Consider the following 23,327-nt stretch of genomic DNA (forward strand, 5'->3'; position numbering starts at 1 on the left):
ATCTCAGTATCATGACTAAAGTTGTTGGTTTTGAAGATTAACCTGATTTAGTTTTGATTTTTTTTATTTTATTTTTTAACATTAAACTATTAATCCTTGAGTTTTATGTTTTTTTTCATTTTCTCCATTTGAGATTATTCTGAATCACAGATTGATCAAGTTAACTTGGATTTATTCAGATTATCATCGTCTAAATATTTTTTTTTAATGTTAGAAAAAAAATCAACCTATCCCGCAGTGTAATGCAAGCATAAAATTAAACTCTAGTTTTGTACTAAAATGGGTTTCACGTGAATGTTATCATGTTGACTTATTTTGAATATCTTAGACAATATTATTGATCATTATTTTTCATGTTTAAAAAAGAAGGGAGGGAAAGGTAAAAGCAAAGCAATTTGAAAGAGAGAAGAGGTGAGCATGATCACCCTAGAAAAAGCGTCATAGTCCTCGGGATTGAAACCACTTTGGACACCCATTAAGTCATAAAAAGCATCTGCCTTTGTCTTGCATGCAAGCTGCGTACCAATTCCGTGCAAACATGAACATCCATGCCACTATTCACGAATCTTTTCCTCCACTTTCCAGCGTCTAAAGGCTAAAGCAATATATAGCACTCACCACTCATCTCGAATTATATTATACAACAACTATAACATTAAATCTTGAACGAAGCTGAGTGTGTGTGTGTTTAACTTCTATATATAAGCAAGGAGGAGTAAATTCATTCATGATTATCGCATCCCGCCATTATTAGACTTTAATTTGTAAGATGCATGGCATATATAGCACATATATAAATATATATGTTCAGTTAACTGGCTCAAAATGTAGAAGTATCTTTAGATTTGACTCTATATAGTGCATACAATACATTTCGAAAATTTAGGTGTTGGCAACAATGGTTTTCCAAATGGAAAAACTTAACAATTGAGACTTGAGATTTTCAATCGAAGGTCTCCCGTTCAAACCTTGGAATTGGAACAAGTGAGGTGGGATTTAAAAAGTTGTGAAAGTAGCACTACTTTTTATTGTATAGCTGAAAGTCCATGGAGCTTCCTGTTGAGAGAGAGAAAAAAAAAAACCCACGTCAATTATCTCTTTTTTCCTTTTTGAGAAGATCAATCAATTAAAATGAAAAGATGAGTGATATGTTTATATGAACAGATTGTATGCAAGTGTAATTGATGCAGATAGAAGCAATATAAAAAGAGATAACAATTACAAGAACACAAAATATCATGCTGAAAAAGAATCATACATAAATTCTAATTGGAAATTTTATTATTGAATATTTTCTATTCATGTAATGAATTTTTTTGAAGGTTTACAACTCTTTAAATAAATTTAAAAACTAACTTGAGCAAACTAGAAAATCTGAGAATAAAAAAAGAGTAATAAAAGTCCTAAACAAAACATGAAAAGTAAAAAAATATTTCTAAACTAAAAAGAAAAAAAATCCTAAATCAACTAAAAAAATATAACAAAAAGTAACTTTTGTTCGTTATGGGAAGACCTTCCCGATCTTCGATTGCTGAAAAGAATTTAACTCTATAAAAATCAAGGTTTCTAGAATCTCCTAAAAAAAATTCAGTCTAACCCAATAAATAAACAAAATATTATATTCAATAACATAAAATTGCGTATTGAATAAATCTATTGCATCTGTGACCTAATAATATCATGTAGAAAAGAAAGAAAATCACGTGAAGGAAGAATTGAATTTCCTTAATAAATAATTTTCTTTCATTCGATACTATATATATATATAGACGTGATATGTTTTTTTTCATATATGATGTTGGCAAAAGGAAATGAATAGAGGGGAAGGGGAGGAATGGTGCTAATTAATCTTAACGAGGAAGTGTATTTGTAAATTATTGAAAAAACACATGTGGCATTTATTTATTCTATATACCGATCATTTGATTTATAGGATCCATTTTTTAATTTATCACTTGCAATTGAAGATTAATTTGTATAGAAATTTAACATTAAGAATTTATTTGTAAATCATTTTTGTCTTTTAATTATCTCCATTTTCCTTCTTTTCATTAATTAAATATATATATGTCTCTCCCCCAAATCAAAGATGATGGAGAGAAGGGAAATAACTTTATAAATTTTGTACTCAAACTTCTAATCATACCCCTTTTAAATTAATTGAGATAATTAAATATATAATCTAATAACAAATTAATACATAACGATTAATACTTAAGGTTTTCATGACTACGGGGTCACAAGATCATGTTTAAAATAAGAACAATGTTGACTTAAAAGTCAGGCATGCATGAAGAAACAAACAATTAAATTAGAAAATGTCGGTAAGAGTGACCCTCAGGAGACTAATTAAGGACAAAAAGAAGACTAATTTGCATAAGAATATATATATATATATATATATATATATATATATATATAGTTAGCAGCATGGAGTAAAAGGACTGGCCCATGGCTTCCATGCATTGTGGTTGCTGAGAATACTATTTTATTGTAGAGATTCTGACGATCAATTACAACAGAAAATAAATAATAAATTATACTATAATTAATGAGAGGAGAAAGACTGGAAAAAAGAATATGCAAAACCCGAGGTAGAACTGTGGAGCACTATTCAGTGTTCATACAAGTTTAGGAAAGCCGTAGAAATATATGTCCGTGGACATTTTTTTATTTTTTAATCTTTCTAAGAAGAAGGAAAGGAAAGAGTGGGTGATATATTTATATATGCCGTACATATATATCCATGAAATGCTAACCTTGCCAAGGTGGTGGCAGATTTTGGTTCCTTTGCCCGTATGTTGAAGGGCTAATGTGATCAAACCCAGCTGGTAGATTTAGAAAGTCTTTGTGGGGAAAGGCTTTAAGACCCAAGAAATCTCTTGTCAAGCCGTCATTGCCGCCTCCATGATGACTACCAGATGCAGTATCACTCCTTATAAATCGGGACTCTGTTGACTTGGAGAGAATTTCCTGAAAATTATTACTGTCTCTTTTTGGATTCAACATTCCATTGAAATCCTCGTTGTCAAAAGATGAACCATCAAATCCACTCGCAGAAGACAAAGAACTCATCATATCATGGACTAGAGAAGTCCCTCCTCCATCACTTGCAGCAAGATATTCCATGATACCAGAGGTGACAGTAGCGGCTTTATCCTCTAGAGATGCCAGACCATGACCAAACCCACTTCCCATCTCTTCACGTGATGTAAAAAATAGACCAGGATTTGCTGTGGACGTAGCTGGCAATGTGGAACCGAAACCAGGGTTTTGATCAGACATGTGACCTTGGTGGGGTCTAAGTATGGCAGCGGTAGCAGGTGACGGAGAAGGCTTGCTCACAGTCACCCCCATTTGTGCTGCTTTTTGCAGCAACGCAGTGGCAGACATGTGAGGGGAAGCTGTTGATGAGGGCTGGAATGGAGGAAGTACAGTAGGGTTAGGGCTAGGGTTTCCATGTTGCAAAAATGACTGGTCTAAATGTGCTGGGAATAACTGCGAGGAGAGATTGATTTGTGGTGGACCTGGACCAGCTTCTCCTATTGGTGGACAAGCTAACCATGGTGGGATGCTATCTGGTCTTGGATTAAAAAGATACTGGTTTTGATCTTGCTCTCTTTTGACTGATAAGGCTTGTAAGTTCATCAGGTGTGAAGCTGAGGAGCCAGGCTGTTGAGAGGAGAGAACCGTCATAGATCTTGCACTCTCTTCTGCTAAAGTATCACAGAAGGCTCTGTGAGTGATGAAACTGTCCCTCCTGTAACCACAAAAAACAAGCAGAAGAAAACAAAAAAAGTATACCATTAAAATGAAGCAAACAGTGGTGAAGTACCACTTCTTCTTCTCTCTCTCTCTCTAGCTACTTTTTGTATTTTCGTTCCTTCAACAAGGACAAAATCATAGTAGATCTAACCATTAAAATTTCTCAATCTTAGCACTTTAAAGATAGCAGAATAATTTTACTACTTAATAAAGTCTCTCTCTCTCTCTCTCTCTCTGAGCTGAAAACCTTTCGAAATTATAAGGATGAAGTCAAGAACTCGAGATACTTTCTTTATGTTTTTCTTTACTCTATCTCACACAAGGAGGAACATATCAGCATTAAGGAGACCTACTAAGCTTAACCATCGATCATGACTAATGACTAAAAGAAATGAATCTGTGGAGTGGAAACTGAATTGTATATTGTAGTACTTACCTAGAAAAAAGAGTACCGCAATCACATCTATACTCTCTTGTGCCACAAATTTTAGAGTGAGCTTTCCAGTCTGATTGAACTGCATAACGTTTTGAGCACTTTTCACACTTCCACTTCTTCTCACCATGCTTTCTGCTAAAGTGCTTCTTGATCCCTGTAAGGTCCCCAAGAGCCCTTGATGGGTCATGGTGCACGCATGTAAACTCTGGACACACATACACCTTCTTTCTCACCTCCTTGTTTGTTCTTTGCTTTAGTTTCCATGGCAGGTTATGCCCTCTTCTATGAAGTTGAAGATTCTGATCTCTTTTGAATCCTTTGTTGCAGATCTCACATAGAAATCTGTTTGTCGTTTGTAGACTGTTGGGAGACAAAGCTATCACTTCTGCATCTGGGTCTGATGAAAAATCAAACCAATATCAAGGTACAAACAAAAAACAATAATGGAGCAGCTGTTAGCTAATTTGATTTGCAAGCAAGATATGATGGTCTTGATTTGAAACCTGGGTTTCCTGGAAGATTTTTCTTCTTCTTTGGTGGTGGTTGATTTGTCGAATCAAAGGAGTGTTGTGGGTGTTTAGCACCGGTTTCAATTCTGCTGCCTGAAGAAGCACTTACTTCACCGGATGCTGAAGTTAAATTGGACATATTCTCATCCATTACCAAGCCTTTCATCATCTTTTCCCTCTATATTAAAGAAATAATCACATGACTTCGTAGGCGATGACAAGCTACAAGATATGCATTCATGAGCCACAGATCAACCTTTTTTTTATATGTGTGACAAAATGTCCTAGGATCTGAGTGGGAACCCTAATTTAGTAAGGCTAACAAAAGTGGAAAGCAACAAGACCTCTTAAATTTCTGTGATTTCAGTATGTATGTATGTAACAAATATACTTTCATTCTCTCTGCAGCTTACTTATTGATGATATCACTTCTCTTTCCATAATAACCTTGAGAATTAAGAGGCATAAGAAGAAAGAAAAGAAGTACAGTACTAAAGAACAAGAAATGGACAAGAAAGAAATAAAATTAGTTCCTAGGTGGAAAAGCACCAAACTCCTTTAAGACTTGAACTAGCTAGCCTTTGCTTCCTAACACCAAGAGGATTAAACAAAACCAACACGAAGCATCTGTAAATCAATTGAATCTAAAGTACCATAGATACATGGAGAAATGAGATGAAAACATGGCTGTGTGTATTTGTGAAGAGAGAAAGAGAGAGGGAGAGAGAGAGAGAGATGAGGATGAGAAAGGATTCCTTTGAAGCCCTCCACACAACCAAAACCAAAATCCAAACCAGCAGGCTTGTTTCTGACGTGCACTCTCTGTCTTTTCCTTTGTTCTCTTTCAAGTCTTAGCTAGAAAATATATAATATATTCTCTTTTTTTCTAATAATTGTATCGGCAAATAATATTTCCCTGTACGCTATAAAGTTTAAACTTTAAAACCTTGGATTACTCAATGCCACCTTTTCCATCCATAAAAAGTACAGCAGATATAAAGCAATCCATGTAAAAGGAGAGGCTTAAAAAGAGTTTAATCACCAAACACCCCAATATCCTTGCTTGATAGAGATAGAGAGATATCATAAGAAGTTTGATAATTACAGGCTTTTTAACATACGGTAGGTAAAAGAGTTAAAAAGCAAAAACTCTTTCCCTCTCTTTCTCTGTGCACTTACACCAGCTATAGCATCATTAGCTCTGTGATTGAGTTCCAGCAGACATGCTCGCGGGGAATAGATATATACTATCAACCCTGTTTTTACACTGGTAATTAAATATACTCCTGTGCTGTGCTGTGCTGTTCTCCTGCTAGTATTCTATTACTATATGGTTTTTATTATTCTTAAAGAACAATCAATAATTTGATTATGATAAAGCTTCTGTCTCTTTGTGGGTTTTGAAATTGAAAGGTAGAAAGGAAATACGGGGTCGGTCCCCATTGATGCAACCTCTTGCCCCATGACTCTTTTATTGAGAGAGAGAGAGAGAGAGAGAGAGAGAGGGAGGGAGAATGGACTTGCTTGGCAAGGTGGGTCAGCATTTGTGCAGATGAGGAAAAGAGGATGTCGGTCTGGAAAATACACATAATAATGGACAATTTTGATTTCTTATTTTATCTTGTCTGATAATTCTACAAAAGCCCTCATGAATGCATGTCAAGAACTCAGATTTTCTTTTTCCAGTATGAAAAATTTATGCAAGCTTGCACAGTATTAATTGTATGTCATATCCTCGCCCAACATTTGATGCTCTGAAATGCACACATGAGGATCATTGCGCTTACTGCACACGTCCTCTCAAAATATTGCGAGAAATGGACTGTTGCGGTTGTCGAGTATTCTTGTCATATACTCTCTTCTTTTTTTAAAAAATAAAATAAAATAAAATGGTAAGGGCCCTATAATCTCTAAAATAGAAAACTAAATTAATATTTAAACAGCATGGTGGAAAGCTATTTCCCAATAATTTAAGATCTTGATCCAGCAAAAGAGCATTTAATCGCCTAGAGGAGGAGGATTGATATGGCGAGGAACACCAGCAGGCAGCAATAACTCTATTTTAAAATTTACCATCTAGTCAGCACAACACCAACGTTGTGGGATGAAACTTTTTTTTTTTCCAACTAAAAAAATATGGGAATTGTTAATTTTCTTTAGCATTAAAAAAGTATTTAACTAAAAACTAAAAAGTTGATATATATATATATATATTAAGATAAAAATACATATTAAGCTGTTGATCTTATATTATAAGTAACTCTTTAAATATTTTTTTATTTAATTATACAACAATAAAATTATTTTTGGTTAGAAAAAAAATAATTTAAACTCCATTGAGAAACAGTTCTATTATAATTCATCCTTTTCTTATTAAACTCCATTGAAAATTTCTTAGTTTGATAAAAAAAGCAAAAAGAACTAGAACAAAAATACTAAGATCATTCGTTTTGGTTGCAGGACCAATAATTTTCCCTCTCATTTATTATTTTTCAGTGAGATTCTCCTCTCCCCTCTCAATCCATGGATCAAAAAATGAACAAAATAAAATTTTGAACTTAAATGACCTTTTATGTAAATTTCAAATTGGCCATATGGTTTCCCTGTTTTTTCCATTTCGGTTCCCTTTCTTTGAATTTTGTTTTCTATTACAAATCTCACCAATAACTCATTAATTAAATTAGCAACAAAAGGATTCAATCGAAAAAAATCAAATAAAATGAATTTGATTTTGCCAAATCAAGCATTAACCGAGCATCGAATTTGTTTCACTAACATCGTGAGGACTGCATACAAAGCTAACCAAAATAAATCACCATGCCCAACCTTGTATCAATCTACTATAAAAGGATTAAATTGAAAAACAAAATTCAAGTAACCAAAACAATCAAATGATAAAAAAATTAACACGGAAGGAATCAGTAAAAAAAATCAACAGAATTGAATTTAATTTTGTCAAATCTAGCATCAACCGAGAACAAATTTCTTTCTCAATATACCGTGAGGATCGCCAAACCAATTGAAATAAATCACCAAGGTCAACCTTGCATTATCATAATATAAAAGGATCAAGTTGAAGAAAAAAAAATCAAGTGACAAAAAAAATAAAGCGACAAATTTTTTTTTGGAATGATCCAATTAGAAAAAAAAAACAACAAAATTGACTTTGGTTTTGCCAAATGCATCAACTGAGTGTCGGGTTTATTTTCCAACACAACGAGGATCTCATACCAAACTAATCAAAATAAATCACTAAGCAAACCCTAAATCTGTAAAGAATATAATCATGAACTCAAAACCTGATACATATTGATCGAAACCTTTTTTAAATATTGAGTCGGTGATATATTGAACAATATATCTTTCTATGAATATTAAGATGATGACATATTTGATAGACCTAAACCAATCCTAGCTAACTTGTAAAATTCATGACCTATGTTGTAAAACGGTGATAACCCCATATAAATTAACTAAAAAAAAAATTATAAAGCCCAATTTTGAATCAATCTAATATAGAATGATGGGAAAAAAAAGAAACAAAAGTAACTCGAGTTAACATGGGCAAACCTGTTAGACTCGCAATATGGATTATGAGAATAAGATAAACTCATGGAAAACAAACTGAAAAATAACTATCATGCCCAATTCCCAAACAAACATAATATTGAAGGGCAAAATTGAAAAAAAAAATCAAACTAAGAAAATAACAAAAAAACAACTCAATTCAACCTGGGTTTACCTACAAAGCTTATGACCCGATTCATAAGACCGAGATAAACTCATAGAAAGTAAATTAAAAAAATTATTGAAGTCAATTCCAAATTAACCAAATATTCAATTATGAAATTGATTTTTAAAAAAAAAGGACCATGAAAAGAAACAACCCAAGCTAATATGAGTTAATTTTCCAAACACACGACTTAGATCATGAAGCCGATATATCCCCGTACAAATCAAATTGAAAAAAATTACCAAACCCAATCCTCAAATAGTAAAATAGTGAAGGATAAAATTAAAAAATAACCTAATAAATTACAAAACTTAATTCCAAATCAACTTAATGCTGATTAAAGAAATTGAGAAAAAAAATTAAATTTAGAACAAAGGACCTAGAAAGAGTGATTCAAGTCAACCCGAGTAAACCTCCTAGACCAACAATCTAGGTTTTGAGAATAGGATAAACCTATAGAAAGAAAAGTGAAATGAACTATGAAGACCAGTTTCTAAATCAACAAAATATTGAAGAGTGAAATTGAAAAAAATATATAAAAAATAACAAAAAAAACTCGAGTTAACCATGGTTAATCTGCAAAAGTTGTAACCAAAATCGTGAGATCGAGATAATCCCATAAAAAATTAAAATTTTTTTTATGGAACTCAATTCCTAACTAACCAAATATTTAAGGATGAAATGGAAAAAAAATAAAAAGGACCCAAAAAACAACCCGGGTCAACCTTCCAAATCCGCCACTCAGGTCATGAAATCAAGATCTTCCCATAAAAAATAAATTATAAAAATTACAAAACTCAATCTCTAATTAGGTAAATGATAAAGGATGAAATTGAAAAAATAGTTCAGTAAAAACAAAAAACCAGAACCAAAAAGCATAACAATAAAAAAATGATGAACAAATTTGATAAAAAGGAAAATTAAGAAAGCATTGCATGAAATTCGAGAAAAAAAAAAGAAAAGAAGGGTGGGTCATTAGATGCATTATTACCAATCAACGACCATGTGCGCATGTCTACTATTGGCCCTTGCTAAATAAGAGTCTTTGAATGACACAATGGAATGTCATATTTTATGATTGGAGGAGGTTGCACACACCTCCACATCACAATAGACCTCACACACTGGCTTGTGCAACACATGTGTCAATTATTTCTTAAATGCCCATTCATTTTCATTTCTACTTTTATTTCAAGTTCAAATGTAGTTCTTCTAAGCCCTAATTGTTTTAGATCAATAAATTGGTTTTTATTTTGTAAAACCGATCATCAATTGCTTGCCAAAAAATTTTCTTGACACCGTGAAATCCCAATACAGAGGCAACCAAAACAAATAAATAAGTCCGATCTCAAATAAACTCAATGTTAGAAGATCAAATTGAAAACCAAATAAATCAAGTGATAAAAAAAAGGATGAACATTATCCATGCTCGTTCAACTCAGCCCTTTATGCTAGCAAAAAAAAGAGTTGTTTTTTTGTCCAATCTTTAAATTTAGTTCCCATGTCTTAAATTATTGTAAATCAATAAAATCTCTTATAAGTTTGCCAAACCAAGCAGAGTTACATAATTCAAAACAAACCACCAAGCCTGCTTTAAAATAAACATAATGTAAATGAACAAATATAAATAAATAAATTGAGGAACAACAATGAAAAAAAACAATCGACCTAAAAAAAAAGAAAATTGTGTGGAATACTATTACAAAACACAATGTTTTTTGATCTATAATATCCCATGCCTTTTAGGTTTCTTCTATTTATTTTTAATAATTGTAATGTAATGTAATAACTGTCTAAGTATTAGTCTTCTTACAGTAATCTGTATTTGTCAGGTCCTTTATTCATTGAGGGGAGGCAAAAGGGTACCTAAATACTTGATTAATAAAGTGTGTTTCTTACACACACACACACACAGACACAGACACACACACACACACAGACACACACACGTATATAATGTAAATAATAGTCCAAGAACATTGCTCGGTGTCTTGAGCATAGGTGCCCCTCGTGACCTCGTCCCCACAAACGAAATATACAGTTTTAGAGATACACTGTTGACATGTTTGTGCCATGTTCTCCCAAAAGCTTTTGTCTTCCTTCTCAGCATATACACAGTCCTTCACACTGCAAAATTAAAGGATCGATCTTCAAAAAGTATAGTTTGATTGGCTTTCATTTTGTCATCTTCAGCTTTTGCATTGTTTATTGCAATACTCCATCATTCTTTAAGAATATGTTTGCTCCACCATGTATCATTTATGCTCTCACCTCAACATTCCCTTTTTGCTAGCTTTTACCATCTTGAAAGCAGCTTCATATATAATGTTCTTGGACACAGCACTGTCCTGATCCTTGTTCCTCGTTATTTGATTTCGAGAGCAGTACATATATATTTACATGCGGGCCGGGGAGGAATTAATTCTGATTAACGCAAGCTCCTTTCAAGGAATATTTATAGTTGCCAGTACATCTACAACTATACAATATATACGTCTTATTTTGGTTTTATATGGGGAAAAAAAGCCATACCAACCGACCCTTCTGTTCAATCTTGGTCCATACCAACCCTTTTACTCTATCTTGACATTGACATTGACGTGCAAGTATGTGCATGTGATTATATGATAATTAAAGAAGGTTGTTAAGCTTATAATTATAGCCATTAATTAGTCTTTGCCTGCTATTGAGTTCCTATTGAATTAGTGCGTGAAGTTTCCTCGATTAAGTCTTTTTATCCAAGGGTTTTGTGGGAGGATTTCATGCTGAGTAAGGAGCATGAAATCCTTTACTATTTATGCCAGCTCCACTTGAAGGGCGGTGTGTTTCTTCTATCCTTTACTATTTAATTCCTTTTTCTTAAGCTTTTAACTCGATCTTAATTTCTAATTCCCTTTTTGGCCTTTAAAATAAAAGGAACTTGAAGTTTCTGACTGAATTGATTTTTGGTTGGTTAATTTGTTCTATTTTTCACGAAATTTAAAGTCTATATATATATATATATATCCAGATTCAGCATGCATGAAATGCTATTTACGAGGCTATGCCATCTCTTTTTTATGTGCTCCTTTTCTCCTAAGAAAATATATATATAAAAAAGGAAACGTTATCAGGTGTGAGTGCTTCTATTTTTGTTTCTGAGTATTTTTTATTTTAAAAAATATTAAATTGATATTTTTAAAAATATTTTTTAATGTTTTTGATATATTAATATAAAAAAATAATGATATTAAATATTACATTTCAATGACTTCAAATTTTTAACTAAAAAAGAGAAATTATGTCGTACAATAAACTCAATGAGATGTTGGCAATTTTTTTTAGCTAGATTTGAGACTCGATACAAGTTTTTAATTTTATAATATTATTTTTAATATATTTATGCATTATAAAAAATATACTAATTAATTATGTATAAATAAAAACTATTATTTAAAAAACATAAAATTTCTATTATGGTTTATATATGATATGGATGAAAAGAAAAAAAGAAATTACCATTAAACATGTTTTATCTCAAAGAAAAAGGAAAAGGAAAATTAATCTATATGAATACCAATTGATTTGACATATAAGGAGTCATATCAACTATCTATTAATCATCCAAGTTATGTATATAAGTCAATACAATGTCTTTTTGACCTTTGGAAATGGCACCGTTGGATCTTCAAAATCAAGTAGAATTTCTTTTATTATTATTATTATTATTATTATTATTATTGCAAATAATATATGGAAAACATTATCTATACGTTGAATGGTTTTTCATGTCATATAACAATCATTATACGAAAAAAATAAAATTAAATATTGTCTTGATGAAAAAAAAAAAGAGGGCTTAGTTTGAGGTTTAATTTTACAAGTTAATTTGAGCAACTTGTCTCTTCTCTCTCCTTAAGCTATCAATGACATTCTGACCCTATTGTTATATTTTTCGGGTATGTTTTATCAATTAATTTTACTTTAAGTTATTCTTGAAAAAATATTTGATTATTGTTTTGAGATAAAACAGGAAAAATATTAATTTTACTTTAATATTTATATGTTTGTCTTATATGTTTTGAAACATTAACCAAAGAAATGTAAAAAATATCCCAATTAATGGTTAAATGATCGTTTTATACATTTAGAAAAAATAAGTTTAAATTTTACAATAAATAAATTAGGGTGTGTTTGTTTTTAGGTTCAATTTGTTTTGAAAATATTTTTTTATAATTAATTTTATAGTTTTTTTATAATTTTAATGTCTTGATGAAAAAATATTTTAAAATATTTTTAGTTAAATTATTTTATAAAAATACCATGCATTACATTAACAAACTTAGAAACGTGGCAGGGAATACCATTTGTCGATGGACATCCCATTGGATTAAAAAGAAATCTTAAATTAAACTCAATTATTGGATTGAAACAGAGTTGTCAACAAAGTAGAGGATTGAAAACGACTTTATTTTTATTTTCTCCAATGGGATAATACCAAATTACCGATGAACGGTCACCTGACTTGGAACTTGGAACTTGGCTTGAAGCCTTCAGCACTCATCTATTTTTTATCCCCTCGCTCTTTTTAATGGATGCTTTAGATTTGAAGTTATTAATTGATGACATGTTAATTTGTTTTTTAATCATCATTTAATTTATGACAACACTTAAATATTCTTAGAAAAGAAACTTGAGTTCTGTAAGATTCTTAGTAAAAGAGAAAAGAAAAGGGAAGCTCGATTCGATCAAGACAAGGAGTCCTTGTCCTCAGCGTCTGAATAGTTCTTAAACTGTCAAATAACTTGGCAATGATGCACTGTGTCCCTTCTCTGAGCTTCACTTTGTGAAGTACTTGAGAATTGATACTGTATCATATTTTTGACAGATCAGTAAATTAAATAAGTTTGGCTTCTTCTTTGATTTTCTCAGGTTGGCATAGGGTGTGAACCAATCAGTCTCATCCAAATTTGTAGTGTTATGGGGTGGTTTCTGTCTTTCACATGAATGACGCTGGTACTGAAAAAGACAAGAAAACGTTGTAGGTAGCAAGCAATTTCCCCAGTTATCTTCGCGCAAGGCCATTTGTTTTTTCAGTCTTTGTCATAGATGCAAACATGGAGATTCTTGCTGTTTTCTTGGTTGGTTTATGCTGTGTTTTGCAAAGCAATGGAATTGAAGTTGAAGCCTCGGAGAATAATGGATGCCAGAATTTTCAGCCTCACACGGTTATGATGCAAGAAAAGCAGTCATATAGAACCTCCTTTCACTTCCAACCACAAAGAAATTGGCTTAATGGTATAAATATTTACTCTTTTTTTCTTTTTCCTTGTCAATTTTATTCATTTATTGTGTTCCTTTCCTTCTTTCTTTATGTGTCTATGTATTCTGAAGACGGGTTTTAATCTTTGTGTTTAACATGTTACATGAACTGGTTGCTGATGAATAAATGATGCCTATGATCACACCAGACCCTAATGGTAAGTAACTCTGTGATCCATGTTCCCTCTTTTCATTCTTTATCTCTTCATGGATGTTTGGATAGCACAAGAAACTGCTGATTTCTATTACCGAGAAAAATTGAACTAGAAAAGCCTTTTTTGTGTATTAATAACAGGATTAGAATGTCATTTTGAAGTTCTTGTATGGTCTACTATTGATCATGCATCAAATTACTGATCTTCTTAATGCACCAATCAATTATCCAATCTATTTCCAAAAGTGGGTCTGGGATTTTGGTATCAACTGGGGTGTTAGGATCTATGCTTTACTGCTAGTGAAACAAGTTCCAATTGTGTTATGACAATGATCAATCTGGTGCAGGGCCAATGTGGTATAAGGGGGTTTATCATTTATTTTACCAATACAATCCATATGGAGCATTGTTTGGTGATTTTATGATATGGGCGCATTCTGTATCATATGATCTCATCAACTGGATTCATCTCAATCATGCCCTTTGCCCAACAGAACCATATGACATCAACAGTTGCTGGTCTGGTTCTGCTACAATTCTTCCTGGGAAAGGACCTGTCATTTTATACACTGGAATTGATGCTAACCATTGTCAGGTTCAGAATATGGCAATGCCAAAGAATCTGTCTGATCCATTTCTTGAAGAATGGATAAAATTTGCTCAAAATCCTATCATGACACCTCCTGATGGTGTTGAAGGGAACAATTTTAGAGATCCTACAACAGCTTGGTTGAGTCATGATGGAAAATGGAGCGTGATCATTGGAAGCTGGAACAATAATCAAGGAATGGCAATTCTGTATCAAAGTGAAGATTTTTTTAACTGGACTAAGTACCGAGATCCTCTATATTCAACTGAAAGAACTGGGATGTGGGAGTGCCCGGACTTTTATCCTGTGTGTGTTAATAGCACAGATGGAGTAGATACTTCTGTCCTGAATGCGGGTGTTAAACATGTGATGAAGGCAAGCTTCAATTCTCATGACTATTACATGATTGGTACTTATGTCCCAGAGATGGAAAAATTCATTCCTGATAATGACTTTACCAGTACCGGTATGGACTTGAGGTATGACCATGGAAAATTTTATGCTTCAAAGACATTCTTTGACAGTGTCAAGAATAGGAGAATCTTATGGGGTTGGGTAAATGAGTCTGATAGCATAGAAGATGACATGGACAAAGGATGGTCTGGACTTCAGGTGAGTTGAATTTAAGTGAAGGCATGCTGTTCTTGTTTTTAATTTTTGGCTGTGAAAAGTTGGATCTCTAGCTTAGTTCAAATTCATTTGTTTTTTTACTGGGTTATAAATGTAATAAAATGCGGTGAACTGTTTTCTTTTAACATCGTTGAACCTAACTTATTTTTGACTCTTCCTTGCAGTCTATTCCTAGGCACATTTGGTTGGATAGGAGTGGAAAGCAATTAGTGCAGTGGCCCATTGAGGAAATCAACAAACTACATGGCAAGAAAGTCAGTTTCCTTGATAAGAAAATTGATAGTGAGTCAATATTTGAAGTTCAAGGCATTACTGCTGCACAGGTGAATAGTTGAATTCCAGTTAGCAGAGAAAAGTAGCAGTTGAATTGAAATGTTGTCTCATGATTAAGCTGCATTTCTTCCAAGTTTCTTTTTTTCTGTCTGAGTATCTCAGATTGAAGTTGTTTGCATTGATTTAACTCTTCAGTCGTGACAACTTCCTCATTTCTTAAAAAAGGCAGATGTGGAGGTTGTTTTTGAGTTGCCAGAACTGCAAGAGGCTGAGTTCTTGAACCTTACTGCAGTTGATCCTCAGCTACTTTGTTCTGACGCAAATGCATCAATCAAAGGCAGATTGGGTCCATTTGGTTTATTAACTTTAGCATCGAAGGACTTAACTGAACAAACTGCGATTTTCTTCCGGATATTTAAAGGCCTGAAAGGATATGTAGTACTCATGTGCAGTGATCAAAGCAGGTTCTCCCTTAGTCCCTTTAACAAATCCAAATGTAGAACAAGCACTAAATATCAAATAACTTGAACTTATACTGTACCTAATACCTGCTAACAGATCTGCTCTTCGAGATGAGGTCGATAAAACCACATATGGAGCTTTCATAGATATCGACCCTCAGCGTGAAAATATTTCATTAAGAAGCTTGGTGAGTTGATTAGTGATATTGTTTTTTTATAGGGATTACCGTCCAATTGCAGTTTGGTTCAACATGCTTGTGCAATGCTTTGCAGATTGATCACTCCATTATTGAGAGTTTTGGTGGGGAAGGGAGAGCTTGCATCACCAATAGAGTTTATCCTAAGTTGGCTATTCATGAAGAAGCTCACCTGTTTATATTTAACAATGGAACCCTGAGCGTGACGATCTCTAGTCTGAATGCTTGGAGCATGAACAAAGCCCAAATCAATCACAAAGAAAACTTCATTTAAAAAGGAAGGAGCATCGCATGGCCTCTGCAGTCTGCTATAGTGTCTTGAGTGCAATGGATGTAAGATCTTTTGGCTGGTATAGGTGTCTTTACAGCCAATGAGTTGGCTGATTTACCATCCAATCTACTTTGTTTTTAATTTTTATGTCTCCGGGGCTTCTATACTTGGAGAAGATCAATGTATTCTCTTTTGTGCTTGCTAATGTCATTTACCCTTAAAAGCTGAAACAGAGAAGAGAAATAGAAGTTTACCAATGGTCCTATCAAAAAAACTGCAATGATGTCAGCTACCTTTCGAAGCTTTATGCTTCTTAGACATCTAGATTTGAGTTTTTCTAATTCTTCATTCATTGTATATCAAGAGATTCAAATTCGAAACAAGCTAATCTTGTTTTTTTATCCGCATTTTGAGTTTCTTGCACCGCATGGAGAGCACTTTGTTAATTGATTGACTAGGCATGGTTTCACTTACAATTACTATACATTCATGGTGTTGCTCTCACAATTTCACTGTCCATGATGATTGGCTTGTGAGCAGCATCAAGAATAAGCCCAATCAGGCAGGAATTCTCCTATACCACCATTTTTCAAAGGCACCGTGGCCACCTGTTGAAAGGTGGAGAATGAAACTGATACAATTTCCATCTTGGGAAACTAATTAAGGAATCATTGACAGATTCTGCATGCGTGCGGTAGTAAGGTTGAAATGTTGTCTTTGATCTGTCATAAGAGATGCAATCATACTCTCAAACGATGGCAAATGAGCTCCTGAGCGCTAAAAATGTAAAATCCTATAAAAAGACTTTTGATCTTTTTTTAATATTATTCTAGTAAATAATATTTTCACTCACAATCTACAATCTACTGTGAGAAGGAAAAAATTATAAAAACAATGTTTTTAATCCCTCTTGTTTTAAAATTTTGGTAATAGTTGCATTAAATTTTTCATATTCCCATGAATTTTTCTTCCCAGTCCACCTGTAAAAACCCATTTTCATTACTGGGAAGCGGTCACAAAGTCTCAAGTCTATTTCTATCAATTTTTTATAGCAATTTGGATTAGACTACTGAATTCCTGGAATCTTAAACCCCCCCAGACTGAAAAATATTTAATTATTTTAAAAATATTGAATTTAAAAATGCAAGTTGAAAGTTCAATTCACTTGGTAGAAACAGAAGGAGAAAATCGGCAGAGAAACCTATGTTCTATTGGACTTGCACAGGCTGTTGACCTGAAAACCTTTAATGGAGATATCTGTTATTTGGGTGGTTGGATTCTGCGTTTTGTTGGTTGACCATGGAGTCCAAGCCTCCCATCAAAGTAGCAGAAACCTTCAGGAAACAGACCAGCCATACAGAACTGGGTATCACTTTCAACCTCCTAAAAACTGGATGAATGGTACGCCTTCACAGTTTTCATTCTATGTGTGTTCCTCTCTTTATTATTCTTTATGGCATTTCATAATCTCTGATCTCTTCTTCTGTTGCTTCTTTTTTCTTGCACCATTTGGCATGTTGTAATTGGGAATTTTGCACTGCAGACCCCAATGGTAAGCTCTCTAGTTACCCTCATCCTACTGTTTTCCTTTATGATTAAAATCTTTTTTCCCCAGTATACTCTTTTGAATTAGATTCATGCTTTAATTATCAAACAATGTAATAGGATAGATATATCAAAGACAAATTGCCAATGTTTTTTGTCAGAATGTGCATTCTTGACCTGATTATTCCTTGGGAAGCTCTCTTGTTAAGTAAGAGCATGCCTGATACCTTTTCTTCTCCAGATTTTTCCTCTTCTTTGTGTTTTCCTTGCGGGTTATTTCCTCTGTGGTTTTTTGTGTGGCATAGCACAGTGATAGAGAACTGACATTATGAGTTCCAACCGAACATTGTAGACAAAATATACATCATGGTCTAATTAAGATTTATCGCTCACAGGACCACTGTACTACAAGGGAGTATACCATCTGTTTTATCAGTACAATCCAGATGGAGCAGTATGGGGGAATATTATATGGGCTCATTCAGTGTCATATGATCTTGTCAATTGGGTTCATATTGATCATGCAATTTATCCAACGCAGCCTTCTGACATCAATGGTTGCTGGTCCGGCTCCACCACAATCCTTCCTGGGGAAAAACCTGCCATTCTATACACTGGAATCGACACTAAGAATCATCAAGTTCAAAACCTGGCAGTGCCTAAGAACCTGTCTGACCCTCTGCTGAGGGAATGGATAAAATCACCTTATAATCCCCTAATGACTCCTGTTGATGGCATTGATCCTGATCTTTATAGAGACCCAACAACTGCTTGGCAAGGCCCTGACAAGATTTGGCGAGTTATCGTTGGAAGTCAGATTAATGGTCATGGAAGAGCAATTCTATATCGAAGCAAAGATTTTGTTAACTGGACTAGAATGGACAGCCCACTTCACTCATCAGGAAAAACTGAGATGTGGGAGTGCCCGGATTTCTTTCCTGTCAGTACCAGCAGCACAAACGGAGTTGATACCTCTTCCCAAGATAAATCTACCAAGCATGTACTAAAAGCAAGCTTCAATCATCATGACTACTACATATTGGGAAGTTATATGCCTGAAAATGACAAATTTTCAGTCGAAACTAACTTCATGGACAGTGGTGTGGATCTGCGGTATGATTATGGTAAATTTTATGCTTCGAAGACATTTTTCGACGGAGCAATGAACAGGCGAATTTTGTGGGGATGGATAAATGAGTCTGATAGTGAATCAGATGACATCAAGAAAGGCTGGTCTGGACTTCAGGTAATGTCAAGCTTATATCACCTGTATTTGTAGAATCAGCCTAGAATAGTTTCGAAACAGGAGAATATTTACTGGAAAAAATGATTAATCAACATCCTTGTTTCCTGGTAGAAATGAATCATGTCATAGAACTTTCAGTCTTGCATGCAAAAAAAATTTGAACACCAGATAACAATGTGTGTATTTTGCTTCCAGTCAATTCCTAGAACTGTTCTTCTTAGTATAAATGGAAAGCAATTAGTACAGTGGCCGGTTAAAGAAATCGAGAAACTACGTTCCAAGAACGTGAGTTTCCATGATAAGAAGCTGAAGTCTGGATCAGTACTTGAAGTTCCTGGTATAACAGCTTCTCAGGTAATTATGAAATTGAGTCTGAATACTGGCTATGCCTAATGACTCGTTAAGATTATTCATAGTTGAAATAATTACGTTTCTTTTTCCTGTTTTCCTTTTGAAGGCTGATGTAGATGTTTCATTTGAGTTGCTCAATTTGGAAGATGCTGAGATACTGGACCCAAGCTGGACAGATCCCCAACTGCTTTGCAGTCAAAAGAAAGCTTCAGTCAGAGGCAAGCTTGGGCCATTTGGATTATTAGCCTTTGCCACCAAGGACTTAAAAGAGCAAACTGCAATCTACTTCAGAATATTTAGAAGCAATCACAAATATATTGTGCTCATGTGTAGTGATCAAAGCAGGTTAGTTATACGACTTGTTTACAAGGAAGCTACCATTCCAGTTTAAGGAAGCTACCATTCCAGTTTTTCTTGCAATTAAACTGGCATGACCCTCAACTTCAGATTTAAATCTCAACAGGTCTTCTGTAAGAGAAGAGCTTGATAAAACCACGTATGGAGCTTTCGTAGACATGGATCCTCGCCATGAGAATATTACACTGAGAAGCTTGGTATGCTAAGTGGAAGAGATGCTCGTTAGCTATGTGACAAACCACATATTTTGTTATTGCTATGTGGTTGAGTTTTGTTGATTTGATTCTTTTTGTAGATTGACCACTCAATAGTTGAGAGTTTTGGTGGTGAAGGAAGGGCTTGCATCACTGCTAGGGCTTATGCAAAGCTGGCAATTCACAAGCAAGCGTACCTATTTGCATTCAACAATGGTACTTCAAGTGTCAAAATCTCAAGGCTTAATGCCTGGTCCATGGAGAATGCTCAAATTGTTTCTACCACGAAACGAAGGAAGCCACACCTTTAGTTTGAAGAGCTATTGTTGTCAACGAAGCAGAATTAGATGACATAAAAAGCAAAACAACAAACAAATTTCTTCCTTTTCTTTTGAAGTGTTAACAATTCTTGAATTTAGATTTAATTTTTATCCGAATTTCCTTTTTTTTTTTTATTGAAAATGCATCACCCACTGACCTGTAATATCTGTCCATCTTGTGTTTTCTCTAAGTTTTCCTTGGATTCCTGCTCTATCTCTTGGATGCGTGTCGACGATTTCATCCATATAGAACCTCAAACAGTGTGGTTTTAAGTGATACATGGAAGTTTTATTATACCACCACTTGGCCATTAGCAACCAAGAGGACCAACTCCTAGGGACAATGGGTCATCACCTGCAAAACAGTGTAGCTAGGCACCTTTTAGGGTTTTATTAGTTACTTCAGCTACCCGCTAGTCCGAGGATGGTAGGCAGAGGATAAGTGTAACTGGACCCGGCCCCTGAGACCTGAACAATTCCTGCCAAACATTATTGGTGAAAGCGGAGTCCTTGTTTGCTATAATAGAATCAAGCATCCCATGAAGTTTTAGAACATGATGAGAGCTACCTATAGAGCAGTATAACGAAGCCCAATAGCCATAGAATGAGCGTGTTTAGAAAGTTTGTCCACTGCTAACATAATACAGGGCGGCGGTTGGACAAGGGAAGCTCTCAATGAAGTCCATGGATATGAATTTCCAAGGTCTTTCAAGCACGTATGAGTAATTAAGGGCTGTAGTAAACCAGGATGTCTCGTATTTTTCATCTTTGCCTGTAACACGCCTCACGACGCCTGATGTGATTTTTTTACCTCAAACTCCATCCCCGCCTCAAAAAACCCCTTCTAGCTCGTCTCAAGACTCTTTTACACCCCGGATGACCAGCTACAGAGTTGCCATGCATGTATTGCATGATAGACTTCTTGGGAGGATATTTTCTGCTGCTATAGATTCTCCCTTTATAAAGTACCCACTCCTCCCTGCATTTGATACCTTAAGACACCACTTGTCCCCCTCTCCATCTGTTTGAAAGTATCTTGTACTTGAGGGTCATTATGATAACTCTCCCTAAATACCTAGAATGATAAACACACTGATAGGTTATAGATTTCAATATTCTTGTGTTTTATCATCGGTCCTGCATATTCTTTTTCTGGTACAGGCTGTTAGTTTTTCACCAGTTACATATATGATGGATGGTTCATTATAGTAGATGGTTTGCATAAATTATCACATTTATTTATTATAAACTTTGTACTGACTAATGAAATCCAAAGCTTTTTGCATATGATAGAATGTTTTTGTTCATGCTAACTGTTTAAATACATCACTGAAACTCCATAATGAAATCCAACGTGCTGTCTTTTGTTCATTTATTGCCCAGATTGCAAGGACTTTTGGACCTGAATTCTTGTCGAAGGTTTATCTAGCTGGGGCAATTGGTAGCTCAGTGCTCCCCTTGCCGCGCCATGGCTTCATGGCTTTATCATCGAAGGTACAGCAGTACTCCTGCGCAACAATTCCATCATGCTCTGTTCTGGAAAAAGTAACATCATCATCTCTTTTTCATCTCCCGGTTGACAAGCAGAAAGGGAGATGAGAAGACAACGTGGGGTCTTCCCTGTGCTAACCTTTAGCTGTGAACAGCTTAGTTTATACTAAACTGAATTGGAAACTTTATAAATCTTCTATCACAAATTTCATTGCAATGAATGAAAACACTTAGAATGTACATGTTTTAAGTCAGTAATTGGAGACGGATTAGTAGATCTCCTAGTTATCTATTAATTTCATTACTCAAAGTCACCTCTTTCCCACACAGATAAAATAAAAATTGCACCAATTAATTAATAAAAGATAAAAAAAAAAACATAGTATATACTTTTTCATAAAACCAATTTCTTAATCTTGATCATCCTCTTTGACGTGGTTCATCATTTTTAATTTTTTAATTTTATAGCATAATTATTTTTATTGTATTATTTATTTAATTGTTGAGATTTACAAGAATTGCTTGATTTAGGAATCTCAATTCGGATTTTATAAGATAGGTAAGTTGTAATAAAAAAATCTATAAGGATTTTAGGTCTATAACTAATATAAATATAAATGTCTATTTTTTTTATTGAAGATTATTGAATTAAATTTTTTCTAAATGTATCAGAGTTTTCTCTACAATTAATTGGGACCATAATTTCAATAAAGAGATGCTCGGCATACAAAGACTCGTTGAGTCAATTGTCACGACAACCCATAATGGATTGTGTTTTATTTATATATTGCATTTTCATAGTTCTTTTAAATATTTATTCCATCTCACATTGCCTAGCTTGTTCATGATTCCAAACATTGTTTAATGATTCATCAAGTGTCAATTTTACAAAATTGAAAATTGCTAAATGAAAAGCAAAATGATCAAATAAAAAAAGCATGCAAATGACAAGAGAAAATTGAAGGACTATTCATAATTACAGGTGCAAAAAAGGAAGGATGCAAATGAAAAAAAAATTGAGGTGAATAAAAAAGTTTGAAGATCCTAAAAAAAAAAAGGATGTGAATGAAAAAAAAACTTAAAAGTGGAAACACTATTCATATAATTTCTTAGAAAAAAAAGAGATTGAATATTTGTTTTAGTTTGAAATTAAGTTTTTAAAGTTTTAATTGGATTAAATTAATAAAATTAAATTTTATTTTGCCAAACCGAGCATTAACTCAACTTTGAAACATATTCTTAACATCAAGAAAACCCTATATAAAGTCAACCTAAATAAAATATCAAACTCAATTTGAAGTTAATTTAATGTGAAATGATTAAATTAAGAACAAAAAAGTAAAGTCTCAAGAAAAATAAAAATAAAAAGGAAAGAAGAAAAAGAAATTATTACGATTAATTATTATAAGACAGGATGATTTTGTGTCTTTCTTCTAGGTAGCATTTTCATCATTTTTATAAATATTTCTTTCATCTCGTATTGTCTCGCGTGCTTATGATTCAA

General features: G+C 33.8%; 3 protein-coding genes across 4 annotated transcripts; 2 read left to right on the top strand and 1 right to left on the bottom strand.

The window, feature by feature from the left end:
* Window positions 1-816: 816 nt before the first annotated feature.
* Window positions 817-5,551, bottom strand: LOC133689833 (protein indeterminate-domain 7-like). Of its 2 annotated transcripts, XM_062109899.1 has the most exons (5): window positions 4,705-5,551; window positions 4,202-4,598; window positions 2,760-3,760; window positions 2,450-2,502; window positions 817-1,056 (listed from the first exon to the last, which is right to left on the bottom strand). In XM_062109899.1, exons 1-4 carry the CDS (start codon window positions 4,877-4,879, stop codon window positions 2,489-2,491), a joined length of 1,587 nt encoding a protein of 528 aa, XP_061965883.1. In that variant the 5' UTR covers window positions 4,880-5,551; the 3' UTR covers window positions 817-1,056; window positions 2,450-2,488. The 2 variants fall into 2 exon arrangements, with proteins under 2 accessions (XP_061965883.1, XP_061965881.1); XM_062109897.1 differs by lacking the exon at window positions 2,450-2,502 and having other exon boundaries at window positions 4,705-5,550.
* Window positions 5,552-13,586: 8,035 nt separating this feature from the next.
* Window positions 13,587-16,726, top strand: LOC133689834 (beta-fructofuranosidase, insoluble isoenzyme CWINV1-like). The gene is made up of 6 exons (XM_062109900.1): window positions 13,587-13,902; window positions 14,246-15,099; window positions 15,282-15,440; window positions 15,616-15,854; window positions 15,949-16,039; window positions 16,125-16,726. Exons 1-6 carry the CDS (start codon window positions 13,872-13,874, stop codon window positions 16,320-16,322), a joined length of 1,572 nt encoding a protein of 523 aa, XP_061965884.1. The 5' UTR covers window positions 13,587-13,871; the 3' UTR covers window positions 16,323-16,726.
* A 747-nt stretch (window positions 16,727-17,473) lies between these two features.
* LOC133688890 (beta-fructofuranosidase, insoluble isoenzyme CWINV1-like) lies at window positions 17,474-20,465 on the top strand. Its single transcript, XM_062108531.1, has 7 exons — window positions 17,474-17,720; window positions 17,863-17,871; window positions 18,260-19,110; window positions 19,306-19,464; window positions 19,568-19,806; window positions 19,925-20,015; window positions 20,114-20,465. Exons 1-7 carry the CDS (start codon window positions 17,567-17,569, stop codon window positions 20,321-20,323), a joined length of 1,713 nt encoding a protein of 570 aa, XP_061964515.1. The 5' UTR covers window positions 17,474-17,566; the 3' UTR covers window positions 20,324-20,465.
* The last annotated feature ends 2,862 nt before the right edge of the window (window positions 20,466-23,327 follow it).

The sequence above is a fragment of the Populus nigra genome, chromosome 3, assembly GCF_951802175.1.
Source record: "Populus nigra chromosome 3, ddPopNigr1.1, whole genome shotgun sequence".
Classification (NCBI taxonomy): domain Eukaryota; kingdom Viridiplantae; phylum Streptophyta; class Magnoliopsida; order Malpighiales; family Salicaceae; genus Populus; species Populus nigra.